Source organism: Myotis brandtii, unplaced genomic scaffold (genome assembly GCF_000412655.1).
Source record: "Myotis brandtii unplaced genomic scaffold, ASM41265v1 scaffold550, whole genome shotgun sequence".
In the NCBI taxonomy this organism is placed as follows: Eukaryota; Metazoa; Chordata; class Mammalia; order Chiroptera; family Vespertilionidae; genus Myotis; species Myotis brandtii.
The window spans coordinates 1,797,769-1,820,001 of record NW_005370043.1 but is presented as its reverse complement, the minus strand read 5'-3'; the positions used below and the strand labels follow the sequence as shown (position 1 = coordinate 1,820,001).

At 38.0% G+C, this 22,233-nt stretch overlaps 1 protein-coding gene across 1 annotated transcript in view; it reads left to right on the top strand.

The window, feature by feature from the left end:
• The window catches only part of CFAP58 (cilia and flagella associated protein 58), an 85,060-nt gene extending 81,365 nt beyond the window's left edge, over window positions 1-3,695 (top strand). The window contains exon 18 of the mRNA XM_014549378.1: window positions 3,584-3,695. Coding sequence (XP_014404864.1) covers window positions 3,584-3,695 — 112 coding nt within the window. The remainder of the gene's footprint in view (window positions 1-3,583) is intronic.
• The last annotated feature ends 18,538 nt before the right edge of the window (window positions 3,696-22,233 follow it).

The following is a 22,233-nucleotide window of genomic DNA, read 5'->3' as shown; positions in this document are numbered from 1 at the left end:
TTACGAGCAGTTTGTGAATAATTTTCACCTATGATTTAGATAAACTATCTCTGTGTCTAGCGACTGACTTCAGCATCTGCATTGGGGTATTGATGTGAGCTCTCATTCCTCTGGGAGCTAGAATGCAGGTGCCAGGTTAGCATTTTGCATTTCAGGACGCCTGCATGTCAAGGAGCAAGTCTTCTCTCCTTTGTTATCCTTATTTGCCTGGTCTGAAGGTGAGAGAGTGAGCCCACAGCGGTAGGTTTGAACCTTGGCTTGGCTGTGTGGCATTACCCAACTCCTCTAGTTCACCGCACTGTGGCTCACATGGTGGGTTGAAAGTCAAGTTTGCGATTTCTTCCACACGGGCATTTCAGGGACATGGTGAAAGAGGGTTTGAATGCATCTGCCTAGTATTCATTAGTGGCAAACAGCTATTTAAAGAAACTGGATGCAAATTCACTTGCCAGTAAAAATTCTACCCTTATAAATGAGAATGGTCTCCTATTCTACATTTCAGTGTCAGTTCCTTGTTAGAATAAAATATTCGAAGAATCATAGCTAATTTAGGCGAGTCTGCCTTAATGTGTGGGTCTAGCAACTCTCTGATTCAGAATCACTGGCGAGACGTATTAAACAGCAGCCCCCAGCCCCCATTTCCAGATATTAGGATTCAGCAGGCTCTGGACGGGCCTCAGAAATCTGCAGTTTAATCACTCCACAGGCAATTTCTGTGCATACTGAAGTTTGAGAACCACAGACATTACTGATGTGAATTAGATGAGTGGAGTGGAAACACTGTAGTTTTCTTTTAGGAAACTAAAAGGCGTGCTTATAAACTGTCCATATGGCTAGTTTCTACAGGAGGCAGGTGTCTAGATCAGTGACCTTCAAACTTTTGTATTGCGCAGCCTTCTCAGTAAAACATTTTTGAACTTGCAGCTTCCCAATATATATGTATGTCGTTTTTAGAATAATTTTTTTAAATTTTAGAATATTTTTTTACCTCCAATATATTTTAATTTACAAATTACATACAAATAGTATTGTCACACTGTGACTAATTATTAGTAAAGTGAGATTTTTAATTTTTAAGGAATATATATATATATTCCATTCTCTTCTTTTCAGTCCCCAGTGCGTCATGTCACTCACCTTCTGGATTTCATTTCGGAGACCGGTGGTATGAATTACCCACCAACAAACTGCTAGCTTGGCTAAACTGTTGATTATCTTTCTAGAGCTGATTACCTCCTCTGGGTTGGCCCTGGGTTTGGCCTAGTCCAGTCACGTGTGTCAGAGGTGACACGCGAACTCATTTTTTTTGGTTGATTTTTCTTTGTTAAATGGCATTTAAATATATAAAATAAATATCAAAAATATAAGTCTTTGTTTTACTATGGTTGCAAAGATCAAAAAATTTCTATATGTGATACGGCACCAGAGTTAAGTTAGGGTTTTTCAAAATGCTGACACGCCGAGCTCAAAAGGTTCGCCATCACTGGCCTAGTCTCCCTTGACCTTATTGATCCCCCGCTTCCAGAGTTTTTTGGACACAAAGAGCATGCTGAGTCCATAGAGGGCGTCCCTCTGTGAACTCAGCCCTTCCCAACTGCCCATCTGCCAGAACTTCGGGGCTCCAGCCATATGCCACCTGTAGCTATTTAATTGGAAACGAATGACAATGAAATAAAATTAAACATTTAGTTCCTCAGTTGCGTTAGTTATATTTCCACGGCTCAGTCGCCACATGGGTCTAGTGGACACTGCCTAGGCACAGAGGTTCTCCATCAGCATGAAAGTCTTATCAGCGCTGCTCTAGCAGAATCTTCGCCTTTACCTGTCTCCTCTTACCCTTATGTGCTCGTTACTGGCAGCCACTCTGACCTGGTTGGAGTGTCACTGGTGGTTCCTTTTAGCTGGTGACCTGTAAACTGGAGGTAGACAGAGAGATGAGTTCCGAGGAGAAACTGCAAAAAACTATGAAAGGGGCTGAAGGAAAATAAGCCGAGGCAAAAACAAAAGTGCTGAGGTGGTTTAGATCGGAAGGAGAACGGCTGAAGAGAATTATAAATACATGAAAAGGGAAATATAAAGGAGACATTATTCCCATTAGTCAGCTTAGGCCAAGTGAGAAGCCTTAAGCACAAGTTCCTTCAAAGAGGAAAAATGGGGTTATTTAAGGCCAGAGAGGGCGGGGGAGGGGAGAGGGGGAAAGGAGAGCTGCCTGCATGTAGCTACGGTCAGGAGGAAGGCAGTTGCCAGAGCGCTGGAAGGAATCCGCTTTGCTGGATCCGCTTTGCTGGGTCCACTCCATTTTGTTCTATTTAGGGAGGAATTTTTTTTTATAATAATGAAATCAACTCTAAGAGATGGCTGGATTGATGAACCAATCCTCTACAGATTCTTTCCAAATGGAATAATTTAGAATAATTTCTGTAGATGTTCTCCCCACACATGCACTTTATAAAATAACTCATATCATTTTTACCTTTTTGCCTTCTTTTGTTTTTTCCCTCCAAACACCCTCTTTTTTAAAAAAATTTTTTTATTGCTTAAAGTACTACAAAGGGTATTACATATGTGTCCTTTTTTTCCCCCCGCCCTTGACAATCCCCTGGCCTCCCCTACCCCCCAGTGTCTTATGTCCATTGGTTATGACAAACACCCTCTTTATCATGCTTCGGTCCCAACCTGTACCCCTACCCATCTGCCCCCGACTCCCCTACTATGGACCTCTCAGGCTGGTCTAGAGTCTGAAGTACCAGTCAGATTTTTTTGCAAAATGTGGGTTTATTCCCCTCAGGTGAGTCATTCCTAGTTGTCAAATCTAATTGGTTTTGGTCTTAGTAGTTTGCTTAATTTTTATTTTAAAAAGGGATTCCGGAGTTGATTTTCATAAGAACCCTAATTACACAATAGGTAATTTGCGTAAATTTAAGGTACCTCTGTAGGAAACCTAAATATGTGTGCGTTTATGTGTGGTATGTGTATGTGTGCTATGGGTGTGTGTATTTAAAGGAGCTTTATATAGAAGATACATTGTAGACTTTATGGTAGAACTCCCTTTACTGCTAAATGTACTATCTTATTTATCTTTCCCGGCTTTTCTTGCATCTTAAACTCTTTAATAATAATTACTGCTTGTGTAAAGCTACAGGATAACTTGCTTTTATAAATGTCCAAGTTTGCTGAAGATACCTTTGTGCGGTAAATATTTATGTTTGTACTGGTACTTTGAATATAAAAGTTGATAAATGATGAATGAATCATTATCATTGAGCCAAGAGAAAGATTCTTCTGATCTGTGGAACTAAACCAGTGTTTTATAAAACAGGAAGGTGATTACAAATGAGAGGAGCCTTAAGTTCATAGTGCTTGAGTTATAATGAGGTCGTCTACCCATTAGGATGGAAGATTTAATTGTGTCTTTCCCTAAGTCTATGTGTTACCAGCAAACACCTAATTAGATCTTAAACAACTACCTTGTCTAAAACTGGAGCTTTAATAAAGCAGTTTTCACCCTGTGAACTTAGAGAACGCCAGACTTAAAAGAGGAAAACCATGTTCAGGAGGTTAACTCTCACCTCCTCTCTTACAGACACAAGGACAAAACATCCATGGATGTCGCCATCCCAGTGGGCAAACCAACTGGCCCTCGTTTTACTGGGGGTGGATTTCCCCTCAGCAAGTCACCCCAAGTGCAATCCTAACTCGAAGCTGCTGGCTGGGTCCAGTTGAACAGCTCATGACATTTGCTCTGGAACCTTTTGGAGAAGTCTCTTTCAAACTCCCTAGGAATTTACAGAAATCAGTGCTTAGATTACAGGATGGAAAGAACATGCAGAACTATCGTAGTCATGTACAAACAAGAGTGACGACATTCTACTCGGTCCACATGGATAGGAACAGCTTGGAATTATATCTGTTCAGTTAGGCTGACCCATGGCATGAAGCAGGTCTTTCGTTACGACCACGTTCGTTGGTTGATTTGAAATGCATCACATCTAGCCACGCCGTACGCACGAAGTTGTGGGCCTTTATTTCTCTGTTATGAGACATGGGTGCATTTGAAGACGTTTTATATTTTAAAAAACATTTTTGGAATGCAGTGCATTCTTATTAGTAAGAATCTATTTTAATTATTCATACTTACAATTAAATAATGTTAATCGTTTTCAGAATGATTTCTATGTGGAATTCCTTTTTAGGCCTGGGGTATGAAAATCTATTGCAAAGAGACATAATAAATATTCATCATAAAAATTAAAAAGGAATATTTGTAGAGATTTTGGTCTTTACTTTGGCAAAGTAAGTAAGGTTTAGAGGTTCTGTGAGAAATGTTTAACGTAAGCATTTGGTTCATTTTCAAGACTGTGAAAGGAGGGATTTGGGCTGGTATTCTTCACAAGGCTCTCTCCTTTCTACCTCACTGTTGGAGAATGGAGTTACGTAGAACAGGGATCTGGCTTCCCAAACTGCCGTCAGCGTTTTTGAGCTATTGAATCCATTGTATTTTCTTTTTGTTGAAGCCACAGTTAGATGGAAAACATTCAACGTTCCCTCAGTAATATTATGCGAGGACACTCTGGCCATCTCTCTCACAATAACTTAAGTTCTGTAATTTTTAAAAGTTATTGAGGAGTAAGCTCAGGAATGAACAAGGACCGTGCAGTGGATCATCCATTTGTTTTACAGGACCAAGGTTTCCACTGAGAGGAGCAGATGACTAATGACCCAAGATGCTGGTTCAGATTATACGGAGTTGGGACTGCAGAGACATCTTCTGCATGTTCTGCTGTCGCTCTCAGTTGACACCAGAAGCAGACCCCAGGCTATGATGGCCATGAAAGTGATTTATTATGAAGGGATCTTAGAAATCCCAGTAAGAGTGGGGAAGTGGAACTGGGAAGGGAAGGAGAACCCAACGAGGGTGCAATGTCAAGTCCAGTGCAATGCTGGGGACTTTGGCCAGATCTTGCAGGGAACTCTGAAGACAGTGTAATCACATCTCAGAGTTGTCGCCATCAGGGGTGAGGGAGCTGGGGTGCTCATATGCCTCATGTTGTTGGTCATTGACCAAGGACTGCTCTGAAGGGATCCTTCTGGTTCTTCCAGTGTGTGGGCAAAGCAGGGTCTGGCAGCCTGGGGGTGGCCTCAGGCGGACACAGGTGCTGACGGGCAAAGCAGGGTCTGGCAGCCTGGGGGTGGCCTCAGACGGACAAAGGGACCACAGGTGCTGACTGTTGGGAAGTGTTGGGAAGTGAAAGTGATTAAGGGCTTGGGAATGGGTCTTCCATTTCTCCCAAATGGTTCCAGAGGGAGAATTATAGAGAGAAATCAACCTCCATGTAGCTGACCTCTCTGTGGTGAGGTGTGACCATCAGCTGTGGCGAATGGGTATGTTCCCTAGAGAATTTGCTGAGAGCACTTTAAACCTACAGAATCACAGTGGGGCCATTTCTATGTTTGAAAATCACTGGTGCTATCTTCCCACAGAGCCAACCATATTCTGTTGAGACAAAAGCTTTTGCAGGTAAGCAAGGCAATTATGATAATACGCACAACACTGGAGATTTTACCAACTGCTTTGGGACATTTTGAAGGATAGCCATTCCATCTGAGTCCTTGGTAACTATAAAAAGGTCACTTCTCTAGGGAAATGGGGCCTATGATTCTTGATCTATCCCAGTATGGCAAAGACTCCAGAGATGGATGCTGGGTTCAAATCCTGACTTCAGAAAAATGAGTTCTTTTGAGAATTAAATGAGTTAATGCATGTAAGCATACAACAATGTTAGGCACATAGTTGTTGAACATAAAACCGTCATTGTTATGACATAAGAGATACCTAATGTTTTAAAACTAGATAAGAAACATCGTTACATAATGCTTTATTATATCAATGATAGAGGTGATCCTAATGCTTATTTAGTGGGTGAATGACACTAACATGTCTGGGTGAAGCAGAATTTGTTCATGAAATTTATAGTTGAATATCTCGCAAAAATGCCATATTGGGTGTCTCATGGAAACTTCTGTATACTTATTTTTATTTTTGTTAATATACAGAGCTTCCAGAGGGAAAGACACGAGTGGCCTTGAGCTACCATCTTCTTGTTTCTCTCCATGTAATGGAGCAGGGTGGTCAGCCTCTGCTGGTGACAGCTGTTCCATGAGCTAAGGTGGCATGGGCTCTGGGAGCTGACATGGCTGCTCTATGGGCTCAATATGCTTATTTCAAATGCAGAAATAAATTAAGGTTAGAAAAAGTAGAAGATACTGCTGCTGCCTCTCATTTACTGCACATCCTGAGAGCCCAGGGTATTATAAGCAATAACTGTTTAGGTGCAGGTGTTACCACTGTGGCCACAGTACAAAAATGAGCTGTTAAAAACACTGAGATTTGCAAATCATTAAGGATAACTGTGATCTCACAGTGGGATGAGGTGCTTTTAAAATTACAAATTTGAGCTGCACTGTAGAGCGACATTAAGAGATTGTACAGTAGCATTATTTTACCCTGGGGTTTTCAAAGTTTCTGAGAGAACTCATGTTGCTAAACCAGCCGTTGGCTCTCTACTGGGCTACTGGGGAGCTGGTATAGTTTCTCTGTTGATAGAGAGAGACATGATAAAGGGAACTGCCTGGTCATTATTTGCTGATCATAGCATCTCAGCAATGGCTCTTATAGCGAGGCTTTTATGGTGCTTACCTCTGAAGAAACTGCTCAGAGCAAAGGTTTGTTGCTGTGATAAGCCAGAGAGATGGTGGTAGTCATGCTAGGAGGAGATGGCAGCAACTTTCCTTGTCAAGAGCTGTAATTTTGCTATAAAAATTTATCCAGGGTTGATAATTATCATTTGATTTCTTGGTTTGCTCAGCAAGATTCTGAAGTTTGACCTAGCCTCTGATACCCTTTGGAAAATACTATGTAATGAATTTTGAGCAGTATGCTATTTCAGAGGCTGGACAATTTAAGGAGAGATATTATCTCTCTCTTAAACATAATCAATTACATGGAGATCTAGTTGGAACAGGAGCTGAGGGAGGGCATTTTAAAATATTAAAATGGTAAAATAGTTTAAAAATACATCTCACTATTTTCTTTATAGTAGATGGGAAATATTTTTATGGCATCATCCATTTTTAACTTCCAATTCAATGCTGTTTTAGTATACCATTTCTCATATCTATTATTTAAAAGTTCCATTAGGGTTTTGAGACCCATTAAAATTTTATAACAGTATAAGATGTGATATCAACAGGGCACCATTTTTCTTTTTTATAATTAAAAATAGGTTCCCTCCCCCTTATTTTAAAGTACCTGATTAAAAATATGGATAGACAATTAGAAAATACAGATAAGCAAAGAGAAGAAAGAGGACATCAATAATCCCACCACCTATTGGTAACTCTGGTTTTTCTGAGTTAATAGTTGTCTCATTCACATGAGTTAGCTATACCAATTGCTCACACCTACAATTTGTTTTAATTACTTGGTGCTTATATTATAATCCCCAATTGTTAAATATTTTGAATACCACTTATGCAAAGCTACTGTTTTATAATTTTGAGGGTATCTTAATGGACATTTAAAATGAGTATATATAGATATATTTAATTTTTAAAAATCAAAGATATAATTTACATATAATTAAAGTATTTTAAGTGTACATTTTGGTAAGTTTTGACAAATGCATATGCCCAACTATTATCACCACCACCACAATGCCCTCATGCCTCTTGGCAGTCAATATTCCCAGTCCCCACCCAGTTTAAGCAACGACGGATCTGTTTTTCGTCATTATATATTTTTGTCTTAGAACGTCAGATAAATGGAATCATACATTATGTACTCTTTTGTGCCTGGCTTTTATTTTCATGTAGCTATAAATTTTTTTAAATATACCCATGTTGCATATATATTCATTCATTTTTATTGCTGAATAATAATCTGTTATATTGACATAGTACAATTTGTTCATTGACTTACCTGTTGATGGGAAGTCAGGTTTTTTCTGATGTTTAGCTATTAAGAATCAAGTTGTTATGAACGTTCGTATATAAGTCATTAGGTGGACAGGTATTATCATTTCTCTTGAGTAAATACTGAGCTTATGAAATTGCTGAATCAAAGGGTAAGTGTATTTACTTGATAAGAAACTGCCAGTGTTTTCTTAACTGATTGGACCATTTTACTTTCCTACCAACAATCTGTTTGAGCTCCACTTACTCCAATCTTTGTTAATATTAGGTATTGTCAGTATTTTTAAAGCCATTTTATTTGGATATACAGTGATATTTCATTGTGATTTAAATTTATATTTCCTGATAACTAACAATGTTAAGCTTTTTTTTTCATACACTTTGGACATTTATATGTCTTATTTTGTGAAGTGTCTAAATCTTTTGCCCATTTTTAATCATCTTATTAGATTGTAAAAGTTCTTTGTATATTCTGGATATAAAACCTTTGTCAGATATATTTCTTACAAATATTTTCACTGAGTCTATGGCTGACTTTTTTATTTTCTTAGCAGTATATTTTGAAGAGCCAGGCATTTTAAATTTTAATAAGGTCCCATTTATCTTTATTTTTCTTGTGTTGTTTGTACTTTTCTTGTCCTAAGTAATTTTTGCCTACTCCAAGACAGTAGTAATTTTTAATGTGTTTTTCTCTAGAAGTTTTAATATAGTTTTAGTTTTTATGTTTAGATTTATGATCCATTTAGAGTTAATTTTATGTGAGGTATGAGATTAGTGTACAGGTTCAATTTTGTTCCATATGGATAACCAGTAGTTCAGCCTCATTTGCTGAAAAGAGTCGTTTTCCTATTGAATTACCTTGGCACATTTGTAGAAAATCAGTTGAATGTATTTGAGTAGTCTCTGTAGTTTTATATCTATCTATCATGATAACAATAACTATATAATAAGTCTTGAAATTGGATGGCATAAAACGCTCAACTTTTTTCTCCTTGTTCGAATTATTTTTGTTATTCTAGGTCTTCTGAATATCTGTATACAGCTTAAAATCAGCTTCTCAATATCTACAGAAAAGCCTTCTGGGAGTTTGGTTAGAATCGCATTGAATCTATAGATCCCTTTGGGGTACATTGTCATTTTAACAATATTGAGACTTTTAATCCATGAACATGGTATGCATGTCCCCACTTACTTAGACCTTTTAAAAATTTCTCTCAGCTCCTTCTTGTAATTTTCAGTGTATAGACATTGCACATATTTTGTTAAATTTATGCCTATTTTACATTTTCTGATGTTATTGTAAATGGTATTTTAAGTATCATTTTTATTAGTATATGGAGATACAATTAATTTTTGTATCTCATGACATTGCTAAATTCATTTGTTTTTCAATTTGTTTTGGAATTACTTAGGATTTTCTGTGATCATAATCATGTTTTCTACAAATAAAGGCAGTTTTTCTTTGTTTCTAATCAGTATGCTTTCTATTATTTGTTTCTTTGTTCATAATCTCCAAACTTGCACTGGCCAGGACTTCTAGTACAATGTTAGATTGAAATGCTGAGAGCAACATCTCTGCCTTCTTCCTGATCTTTGGGGGGTAGGGGTAGGAGTCAGGGGAGTTTGAGTCTCTCATCATGAAGTATGAGGTTAGCTATAGAATTTTCATAGATGCCTTTAGTTAGGTTGAGGAAGCCTGCTTCTCCATTATTTGCTAGAGATTTTAATCATGTACAGATAGGGAATTTTGCCAATGCTTTTTCTGCATAGGTTGAAATAATCATATGTTTTTCCTCTTATTGACATGGTGAATTACTTTGATATTTATTTATTTATTTATTGTCTAAAGTTTTATATATTTTTCCCGCTTGACCCTCTCCCCCCAGCCATTCCCACCCTGGGCAAGCCCCCACCGTCCCAGTGTCTGTGTCCATTGGTTATGCTAATATGCATGCATACAAGTTCTTTGGTTGCTCTCTAACCCCCCACGCCCCTGCCATTTGTCTCTGGATCTATGCTTGTTTATCAAATTATGTTGATCATTATATCCCACATATGAATTACTTTGATTTTTAAATATGAAACTAATTTTGCAGTCTTTGGGTAAACCCCACTTGGTCACAACATACAATTTTTATGTATTGTTGAGTTAGATTTGACCATATTTTGTTAAGGACTTTTATAACTATGTTCATGGGGTTTATTGGTCTGTACTTTTCTTGTAATGCCTTTGTCTAGTTTTGGTATCAAGTTTCTGCTGGCCTCAAACTGAGTTGGGAAATGCTCCTCTACTATTTCTTAAAATGCTTTGAGTATAATTGCAATTATTTCTTCCTTAAATATTTGATATAATTTAGCAGTCAACTCATCTGAAATTAAATTTTTTCTTATGGGATGGTTTAAATAGATATAGTGTTATTCAGATATTCTGTTTCATCTTGTGCTGCTTTTGATAATTTGGGTCTGTCAAGGAATTTGTGTATTACGTATGTGTTGAGTTTAATGACATAAAGTTGTTGAAAATATCCTATTCCTACCATTAGCATTGCTAGGATATGGACAGATGTTCCTTATTTCATTCTGGATATTAGTAATCTGAATCATCTCTCCTTTTTTCTTTTGAAAGTCTAGCTAGGAGTTTGTCAGTAAAATTTTATTGATCTTTCCAAAGAACCAGCTTTTTGTTTCATTAATTTTTCTCTACTGCCAGGTTTTTGTTTTTCATTGATTTCTGCCTTAATAGTATTTTTTTCCCTGCTCCTTACTTTGGATTAAATTTTCTTTTATTTTCTCTTCTACTTATAGCTTCTTAGGTAGTCCGTTGATTTTAGTCTTTTCCTTTATTTTTAATATAGCCTTTAAAGCTATATATTTCCCTCTAAGCTCTGCTTTAAATGCCTCCCACACATTTTAATATGTGGTTTCTCATTATGGTTCAGTTTAACTTGTTTCTACTTATCTTTTATTACCGTTTCTTTGACTCATGCACTACTTAGAATCATGTCTTTAAATTTTCAAACATTTAGGTGCTTTTCCAGATATCTTTTTGTTACTGATTTTTAATTCAATTCTGCTGTCATCAGAAAACATGTACCTGTATACCAAGTATGAGGCCTGCGGCCCGCGAGCCGCGAGTTTGACATGCTTGCTGTATACGTTGAATCATTCCACATTTATTGAGGCTTGTTTTATAAGCCACAATATAGACTATCTTGGTGGTGCTTGTTCTATTTGCACTTAAAAAGAAGGTTTATTTTTCTTTTGTTGGGTGGAGTGTTGTATAAATGTCCATTGGGTCAAGGTAGTTGCTAGTGTTACTCAAGTCTTCTAAATTTTTACTGATTATCTGTCTACTTGTCCTATTAATTATTAAACATGGAGTATTAAATCTCCAAATATGATTGTAGCTTTATCTACTGTTTTACTGTTAGCAGTTTTTGCTACATGTATTTTGAAGCTTAGAAATTAGTGCATAAACATTAAGATTATGTCTTCTTGATACATTGACCCTTTTATTATTATGAAATATCTTGATTCATGATAATATTGCTTGTTTTAAAGTTGACTTTGTCTTATATTAATATAGTCACTCCAGCTTTAATGTTATTTGTGTTTTCATATTATATCTTTTCACATCCTTTTACTTTTAAGCTATTGGTAGTTTTATATTAAAATTCATCCATTGTAGATATAGTTGGATATTGCTTTTTTTAAAAGTTCAGTGTTATAATCTTGTCCTTTTAATTGAAGGGATTAGATCAATTACCCTTCAATTGTAATTATCAATATTATTTCATTTCGGTCTACCATCTTGCTGTTTGTTTTCTATTTGTCCCATTCATTCATTGTAATTCTTTTATAGTCTGTTTCTATACTGAGCTTTTAAAGCTTTATTGAGATATAATTGACAAAATTTTATAAGATATATAGGTATACAATGGGATGATTTGATATATGTATACATTGTAAAAGGATTACCCCCAATGAGTTAACACTTTTTGGGACGGGTGAGTAGAACTTAAATTCTATTCCCAGCAACTTTCAATTATACAATATATTGTTATCAACTATAGTCACCATGTAATACATTACATCCTTAGACCTTTTCCACCTTACAACTGAAAGTTTGTCTTCTTTTACCAACCTCTCCTTTGTTATAATTGTTCTGATTTGTATTATTTCTGATTATAAGGCTGCAGTATTCTTATCTTTGTTCCCCTGAATGTTTTTTGCTTTATAAAATTTGTCCTTTAAAACAGATTTTTAGGATATGATTATGATGTGCTTTGGTATGTTTTTTTAAAAAAATGTTTATCCTGCTTGGGATTCATTGAGATTCTAGACTTATAATTATTATAAAATTTGGAAAAAAATTAGCCATTATTTCTTCAAAAAATTTTTGTGTGCACACCCTCTTTCTGGGATTCCTTTTACTTTTATGTTAGGCAGTTTGATAATATTTTATAGCCATTGATTCCTCTATTTATTTTTAATCTTTTTGTTGTTATTGTTTCGTGATTCACTTTGAAGAGTTTCTGTTGTTATGTCTTAGTGTTTTCCTAATATTTCCTTGTGCATTGTTTACTCTGTGATTAAACCTCATTCAGTACATTTTAAAATTTCACATGTTATATTTTTCAGCTTTAGAAGCTTGATTTGCTTACCTTTTATATATTTCATCTCTCTCCTCTCTGTGTTCATGCTTTTCTTTACATCCATGAGCACATTTAGTTGTTTTGAAATCCTATTAATTACATCATCTCTGTAATTTATGGTTATCTCTATTGACTGAATATTTCTCCTGGTTTGGGTCACCTTGTTCTACATCTTTGTATATCTGATAATTTTCTATTGGATGCTAGATACTGTAAACATTACACTACCGAGTGTCTAGATTTTGTTGTCTTTCTTTAAAGAGCATATTTTCTAAAAACAAGGAACTCTGTCACATAATTTCAATAAAATCAACTTCAGAAAATTAACGTTGACATAATAGTGTTTTCTAATCTATAGACTTTATTGATATTTTACAAGTTGTCCCAGTTTTGTTCTTTATAGCAAATGTAAAAACGTAACAGCTTGTTATATTCAATTGTCTTATCTCTTTAGACCCCTTTAATTTGGGACAGATCTTGAGACTTTGTATTTCATGGTATTGAAGTTTAATTTTAAACTTAACTCAATTTTGTTTATATTTGCTTATGGTTACATTTAGGTCATACACTTTTGGCAGGAATATCATAGAATTGATGCTGAGCTCTCAATGCATCATATCAGGAGGCAGATGGTAAATCTCATTGTTTGATAGTTTGCTTAAGGTGGTATCTTTTATGTTTCTCCATTGCAAATTTATTCTTCATCCATTGTAATAATAAATATCTACTAGATAAACAAATTGAGACTTCACCCACTAGTTTTAGCACCATGGTTCTTTCCTGAATCAACAGCAATTACAATATTTTGCCAAATGGTGATTTTCTTACTCTACCACTTCTCTATTTATTAACTGGCTCCTTACTGGAAGAAAGAATGTTTCCTTCCTTCCTCCCTCCCTCCCTTCTTTCTAATATTTATATTTTCTAAGATATTTGTACCAACAATATAGCTGTAATAAGTATGAGAACTGGAAAGAACCAAAAGCTTCTAGAACCTGAGCCTTTGACAAATCAACTGTTTCCATTAAGATTTCTCATTTAATGATACAATGACAATTGAAAGAACATTCAGTCAACAATATGTTTTGAGTTTCTACTGTATATAATTTACAATGTTAAGCACTTTAGGAAATGTAAAGGCCTATAAATTTTAGGATTTTTGCATTTTTCTCCTCTTCACTTATGAATTCCTTTACATTCTTTTCCCATTTTCTCTTTTATTCTATCAAGCAGGAGAGCATGTCTCTGCCTTCTCTAAGGCTAATTCCTCCATATTTCCCTACAACCCTTTCATGTCTAATGGAATATTGCAAGTAGATGGGATGGCTTAGTGGTTAACAGCACATTGGTTTTGGGACTAGGCAGACTTTTAAATTTGAATCCATACCCTTTCAATTACAGATGTTTGATCTCAGGCAACGTAAGTAACATCTCCAGCCGTTGGACTCTCATTTGTAAAATGGGCATAATAAGGCACCCATCTGATAGAATTGTTATGAGGATTACAGGAGGCCACATGTGATTACTTGCACAGTACCTGGCACATAGTAAGTGCCCCCCAAATGTCAGCTTTCATTATTATTATCTGATAATCACCTCCTTACTCCTAATAATAGCCAGGAAAGTTTTAAAATGTTTTTAAGTGGTCAAGTGAATGGATAATAAACATTATAAAAACTGCTTAACTGCTGTCTGAATGGACATGATCAAGAATCCTCTATGGACTGTGGAGCTTTCTATTATTTTCTTTAAATAGGTATTAGAAGATTAAATGCCTGTTAAAGTATATTGTGCCAATTCTGTCTCTTTCACATAAGTGATTAGTCTTTCTTACACTTAATTTGAGACAATGCCAGGAACTCTTTCCTCTAGTTTCAAAATAACATTGTTCTCTTCTACTAGTATTTAAAGAAAGACAATTCCTTTTCCTCCTTCCCATTGTGATGATGTAAGGGAACATAATACTGTGAAAATAACAGTAATAGCCACCATCACAAAGGCTTTTAAACACCCTCATGCCCATGCCATATCCCAGAATCTTGGGAGAGAGACAACAGGTTCTCAAACTTGGTTGCAAGTGGTAATCACTTGGGGAACTCTCAAAAATACTGATATCTGGGTCCTCCTCCCAGAGACTCTGATTTTATTGGCCCAGGTGTGATGTGAGCAATGGGATTTTTTAAAGCTCCCAGGTGGCAGCCAGCCTGAGAATGGCTGCTTTAACATACAGTAGCACCTCCTTGAAAGAAACCCGTCTTCAGACCCACATGGCCTCACTAGTGAGAGAGAAAGGTTCCTGGGTCATGGAGCTTCATTTTTGGAGGCAAGACTTGAACTGATCCTATCATGCCCCTTATCATAACATTGAGCTTTTCCTCATTCTCATTTTGCTCAAACTGACCCAATCTCCTCTCTCTTCTCTTTTATATCTCTGGGAAGTTTTAAATAGAAATTCTCCTGTCCTAATCTTATACACTCAACAACATTTGATTCAACAGACTACTTCCTCTTCCTTCAATCACTATCCTGTAGATGCCCTTCAATATGAAACTGATTTTTTTTTCATGATTAAATTGGAGTTGTTTTTTAGGGGAAGACTACCACAGAGGTGAAGTGCCCTTTTATCCCTTCGTCTCAGGGGTACATGATCGCCACATGACATCACAGGTGATGGTCTCCTTTATCACTTGGGTAAGTTAGTGTTTGCCAGGTTTCTCTAGTATAAAGTTACTATTTTTTTTCACTTTTCATACTTATTTTTTTTGGAAGCAGGTCACTAATTCAAGTGCAACCTCAACCTGTGAAGGAATGGTAGTAATTAAGTTCCACCAAGGAAAATATTTTTTATCCCAGTTTTCAGATAAAGAAATTGAGGCTCAGAGAGGTTAAATGAATTTTCTAAGGCCACACATAGATGTATGACTAATGATATTGGCTAATTATCCAAGTAACTTAGAGCCATCTAACTTGTATTCATGTGGGCAGACTTGCATGAGGAATTAGTTTGGTTTGAATGTTTTAAAAAAGAAAGCTTCCAGGTAAATACAACTATATGCTCTCAGCAAGAAGACACTTAACAGTCACTGCAGGCGAGTGCGTAGGGCAATAAAAATAAAAAGGCAAACCAAACAACATATGTCATTGTCAACTAAACCACACGCCTCTAGTGCCAAGGAGAGAAGGTTGTAGAGGAGTAGATTCCAACTTATGTTCTGTGGTTTGGATCTGGCTTCCAGATGAGTTTCATTTGGGCTACATGGTGTTTAAAATTATCTTCTGGCTTGGTTGTCAACTTTCAAAAACTGGGACATTTTATGTACAAATTCAGATTTCATGCTTCTCTTGGAAATTGAAAGATCTGGCAGCATTGGGTCTTTATCTATGACAATAGTCACGTGGTGCCAGGTCTGCCAATCCCCTCGGGTGAGCCACACTCTGGTTCCCCACTGTTCCAAGAGCCTCCTGGTTTGACTTTTGGCTTTTGTAGTGTCTGATGAAATTGCTGTCTCTAGTTGATTGAGGGACCATTTAGTGAGAAGGAGTTGACGTATTCTCTAGACAAGACTCTAATGTAAAAAAACAACAACACTCAAACCAGTAAAGAATTTTTGTGAGTTTATTTGAGCCAAACTGTCGACAATTGCTGGGAAACAGAATCTCAACATGGAATAATTGGAATAATGCTCCGGAGAATGGCAGTTTTTCACCTTGTTTTATACATTACAATCAAAGGAGAAGGCATAAGTGGGTTACTTTAGTGATAGATTAGGGAGGCGGGAGAAAGCAAGGCGGGGGGAGGGAACCTCTGGGATTGAATAAAAAGTAAAATGATAGACACATACTTCTTTTACTTAGATGGGTACAGGATAGTTAACAGTCAACAATTAACATGATAACAATAACAATAACACTGAAGGAATTTGTGGCACCCTGGCGCATTTGGTTACCCTGAGGGATCTGGAAAAAGGGAAGTTGCAAGTTACCCAGATATTTCATGTTATCTTAGATGCAAAAAGACAATAGGCTCATTTAAGGTAAAGATTGACGTTGTCAGGAAGATAATGGCCTAGGACATGACTACCCACTATAAATTGCTTTTTAATTAAAAGTTTTAAATTTCCTACCATCCTTTGTGGTTACTTCAGGTCTCTTGAGTTTGCAAGGCTGCCACACAGGCCTTTTCTGAGTTAGTCAGGTTAGCATGTGGCCCCTTTTTCGTCCACAAGCCCTTGAGAGTGGAACCAGTATCAACACTCAAGTTGTAGGAGACAGTCTCCAGCAAATGTAAGTCTACAGCTGTTTGCAGCCTGTCAATGCAACAGGTTGCCTCAAACATGGTGACCTTCTTTCTACCTGAAGTGTTTAAGCAGAGGGAGAAGATCATGAATGAGGCTTTTCAAGACAGGATTTGTGTCCTAGAGAGAGCCCAGAACTGACGACATTGGAAAAAGCACTCCCAACTCAAATATTATGCAACCCCATTTTTCCTGAAGAAATGAATAAACTTAGTGGAATGGTGATTCTACTTATAAATAAGTAATTATACTTTATAACTGATTATACAGGGAGGATCACATCAAAGTTCCCAATTTTAAAAAAAATAGGCAGCAAAGACTACAGTGAATTGACTCATGTATGTAAGCGAGAGGGGAGGGTGAGAATAGACAGATGTAAGGAGGAAGGTGGGCCATGGGAGAAGGTAATGGGGCCCCCGGAAGCTTGTGTTCTGTTTTAGATGCAGAGAGAAAGGGCTGGTTGTGGTGATGAAATGATCCAGTTAAACAAGCAGCATGCTTACACGAAGCAGCATGCTTAAACTGCACGCCTGGATTTTATTTTCTGATCGAACAGCCTTTGCTTTCTTGTAATAAATGGAAAGCCAGGTGTAGTATAAATTTGTACAACCTCATCTAAACACAGCCTGCTAAAGGTGGTATTTTAATCTTTTTTGTTATAGGGCCCCATGTCGACGGATGGCAGTGGTTTTTGGTGTAGGTGGTTAAATACATGAGTGCTGGCTGTCTAGTTTGTGACCATCAGAGATTGTTCTAGCTTTGCTCTCAAATCCAGGGTCAGCTTTTGGCTCCCTTACTTGTGTTACCCCTATTTATGTTGTTACAGAAAGTTAAGTGGTCTGTTATAAGGCTGTTTATGTTTGCAGATGTGAAGATTTACCTCTGGAAGCATTTTGCCTCTGTGGACTCTCTTCATCTATGAAGAGGCCTTGGAAAAATCATTGGATGGTTAACTTGGGACATCTTGTTGCCAAATCAAGGCAGGTAAAGCATCCTATCCATTAGGTGGGCTTCTTATCCTATCTGTGATATAGACGTTGATCTCTTTGGCATCAGCGATGTTTGAGGTGAGAAAGGAAGGCTTGTGGCAGTTAATTACATTTCCCTGTACTAATTACCATGTTAAGTGACAGTTTTGTTCACACCTAGTTGTTTTGGTTAAGGAGAAAGAAAAAGAACAATTTTGTGCCATTCTCTGAAAATTTAGAACAGGAATCTTGGCTCTTGTTCTGAACAGATTTCAGACCAAAATAAGAAAAGGAGAGAACTATTCCACTTGTGCTTGGTGGCTTAGCAGGAAAAGAAATTAATGACTTTCATCGTATTTTGGCTCAGACGCCTACCTGAGATATGATTTGAAATGAGTTTCCTAGTCTCAGCTCCCCTTGCCGAAGACCTGGAGATTTGTCAATATCTCCAACAAGAAAGAACATTGCTCAGTGCAGCCTGACACAGGTTCTGCTTTCTTCTCCAAAGAACCCTCACGTCCTCTTAACTTCTACAGATTTTAGCAGGATTTATACTTCATAAACCCAAGTGTGTTTCCAAATCCTCTTGTTATTGTAAGGAAAGCAACAGAAAAGCCAGACTCACCATAAGCCAGTCTTGTTTTCTATGAACCTCTAAAGAAAGATTTGTACTTCCCCCCAGTCCGAGCATTAGAAGAAATAAACCCAGTTTGGCCGATACCTCTCCCAGAGAATAGTATCTGAGAACAGGCCCCGGGGCCCTGTAACTTTCCAGGCATTAATAGGCAGGACTCGGCCAACTAGCGCAGTGAATTTGTTGCTACTTCTTTTTTTTAAAGCAGGCGGCAACTTAGGCTTGTGTTTGTCTTTCTGGGATATTGGTGTGTTATCTAGCCAGAGCTGTTTTTTTACTCTTTCCTCGGGGGATTTATAACCGTAAAGCAGGCGGCAACTTAGGCTTGTGTTTGTCTTTCTAGGATATTGGTGTGTTGCGCTGTTATCTAGCCAGAGCCGTTTTTTTACTCTTTCCTCGGGGGCTTTATAACCACAGGGTTTATTTCCCTGCTGATGTTTAGTGTTCGTTTTAGAATTATGCCCACCTGACACTTCAGGAAATTTCCTCTGAAGAGGTTGTATTTAAGTCAGAGACGGCCAAGCCCGTCCAGATTCCACTGCTCAGCTGCTACTTTCTATACATCGGGAAGGAGGACGGGTTAAGTTAAATTGATTTTTCTCTTGTGGAGTTAACTCTACCTTCCATTTTCCTTTCTTGTTGGAGTTTCCCTCACATTGCATTCCTTTCCACTGCCTGCATATGAATACGCAATCGATGCAGAAAATGCGGCACCTTTAACTCTACCTTCCATTTTCCTTTCTTGTTGGAGTTTACCTCACATTGCATTCCTTTCCACTGCCTGCATATTAATATGCAATCGGTGCAGAAAATGCGGACCGGAGCATTGCACAAGCTTATCACACATGTGGTGCCTATGGGCGTGCACGCTATGTGCACATACAGGTGCGGTGTTGCTGAGAAGGGTGCATAGGGGCACTGGGAGCAGGCGTGGGACGGAGACAAAACAAACTTGGGTAAACTCTGATTCTTCCAATTACTAGATTCATTCATTCCCCACCTTCAAAAACTCATAGGGATGTGGTAAGGGACTGCTTGAAATCATAGGAGAGGAATAGTAAGAAATGTAATTAATAGTGAATGTTAGTTTAGTTTTGATCACTAGCCCTGTTCTTGGTAAATAGATTCAGAGTCCATGTGAATATTATATATGTAGCTTGGTATTCAATCATTTGACGGTTTTACATTGAGAAGCACCAACATCCTTTAAAAGTTGTATTTCTCATCCGATCAGCAATCCTACGTCTTCTAAGGTGAGTCTGGGTAGAAAAGTTTAAAGTACTTTTGACCAACATACTATATACGTCTGTTTCTTACCTGTGTGACAAGAGACTCCGTGAAAAGTACTGTACTATACCCACACACTTTGAGCCTACTCAAAATATTAAGATCTAAGTTTAAGCTATATTAAAGGTCTGATAATTTCTGCTTTTATTGCCAACACAGACATGACTCTTTATGGAGCCCCTGACCCCAGCTGGAACATTTCTGCCACTATTCCCATGAAGGGCACCACCTGTCATGTCCAAGGTGAAGGGTCACTGATTGCATCAAGAGACTACCCCTCCTGTAGATGATACAAACGCCCTGGCTTTTTCTTGGTTGCTAATGAGCAATGGCTCTGTGGCCTCCAGCAGGCTGCAGATGTGGCCGGCCACCCCAGGGCTATTGCGAGAAGGCAAACACTTTCCTCTTCCAGGGCCTTGGATGCTGCCCTGAGGTATGCGGAGGAGGCTGGCTGCTGGGCCAGCACCTTGTGAGCAGATTTCCATGTCCAGGACTCAGAAAAGACTTGATAAACCAACTGGCTGAGTATTATTCTTATAGAAAGACACAGCTACTGAGTGTTTAGGATGGTCAGTCTGCTCTCTCTTTAGTAGCAAAATGGACTCGGGAAACCAGTTACATTCCCCAAAGGGTTGCTTGGTGCATATAGAATCAGATTAATGCGATTGAAAGGCTTTTAGCATTATTGTTGCTTTTAAAAATTACACATGCACTACATTTTCATTACAGAAAGATTAGAAAATAATGATATGCAATAAAGAAAAAAAGGGGAGCTATATATATTATTTAGAGATAGCCATTGGTAATATTTTGGCGTATGCCCTTCCATACTTTTTAATGCATCCTTATTGAGTCTTGCAGACTCTAGGGCTTGAGAATAATGAATTCTTCCAGAATCTTAGGGCCCTGCAAGAGCAATTGTTTTTCAGGTTTTATTTAGAGCAGGGGCCAGAAGGAGAAAAACTTGTTTCTGTAAAGCTAACACTCTTGCTAGATAAACAAGCTGCCTGGCTGGATGAATGAATGTAAGAGAGGAGGGATGACTAGATTAATGAGATATTTGGAATGAAAATACCTAGTTAACCAGTAGAATGCATTCTGAAGCTAGATAACTTTCTTTGGGTGGGCAGGGTTTTGTCTGCCAGCATCCTGTCCTTTGGGGGACCACCTCTCCCCCTGCTGGATGTGATCTGGTTAATTATCCAATATGTGATGTGTCCTCTCTCTCCAGAACTCCTAGCCACAGGGGTGAGCATGTGACCCAGGCTGAGCAAATCATATATTTGCAACCCCTTGGATACAATGATTGGTCCAGGGGTAGGCATATGATCCAAACAGGGCTAACCAGAGGTTTTTCCTGCAATTGATGAATTAAAAAGTCTCTTTACACTGAGGTAGCTCAATGGGGGAAATGGTCTAAGGTCAGCCTGATGCCTTCTTGCCTGCCACAAGGAGATTGTCTGAGAGCAGGGAGCGGTAGTGCAGAGATAGACATAGGGAGTGAGGGTGAAGGATGGAGGGAGGAAAAGAGATGAGAGAGAGATGTGAGAACATTCTCTCATCAGTGAGTTGACATTGTTTGAGGCCTTGGATCCAGCCACCCTTAAAATTCCCACTTATGTTAGTTAACTTTTTTTTCAATCAATTTTTTTAAATTGAGGTAACATTGGTTAATAACATCCTATAAGATTCAAGTGTATAACATTATTCAAATGTATAACATCTGTATATACCACCACCAAAAGTCTAGTTTCCATCCACCAACATATAATTGATCTACTTTGCCCAATTTGGCTCTTCCTCCATCCCCCTTCCTCTCTGGTAACCACCAATCTGTTATCTGTTATCTATGAGCAAACTTTTCATTATTGCTAAAACTAACTAAAGTTGGTTTTGGTCAAATATAACCTGGTCATAACTACTTCCCCAGCTCCTTGGGGACAGGATCCCTGTCTAGCCTAGTCTCTGTGCACGCAACCAGGCACATGCCTGCCTGGCTCACTGAGTGTCATGTCTTCTTTCCTGTGCTCAGGGTGTAGCTTTCTTCCCTTGCATTCTGCCTTGGAAACTTCAGCCTCCACCTTTGCATTCACTGTGGTAGTGGGCCGGTCTCTTCCCGGGAAAAAAGAAGCCCTGAGCCTGCTCTTGGCGACCAGCATCAGGAAGAACCTGTGACTTCTCTGACAGTGATGGGGTCAGATGGGTAGGGCAGGCCCCGTTTTGATTAATATGCCCATCAAATGGAATTCTGGGACTGACCTCCACTCAGCTCAAGCAACACAAAGATAATTGACCTTTGGAAATTGCCTTTGGCAGTCTTTTTATTATTTTTATAGGAAAGTCCTGCAAACCCATTATATCTCACAATGGGCCTTTTATGGTGCTATTAGTTTAATGCAGCTCTCAGAGAAATTAGTCCTCAG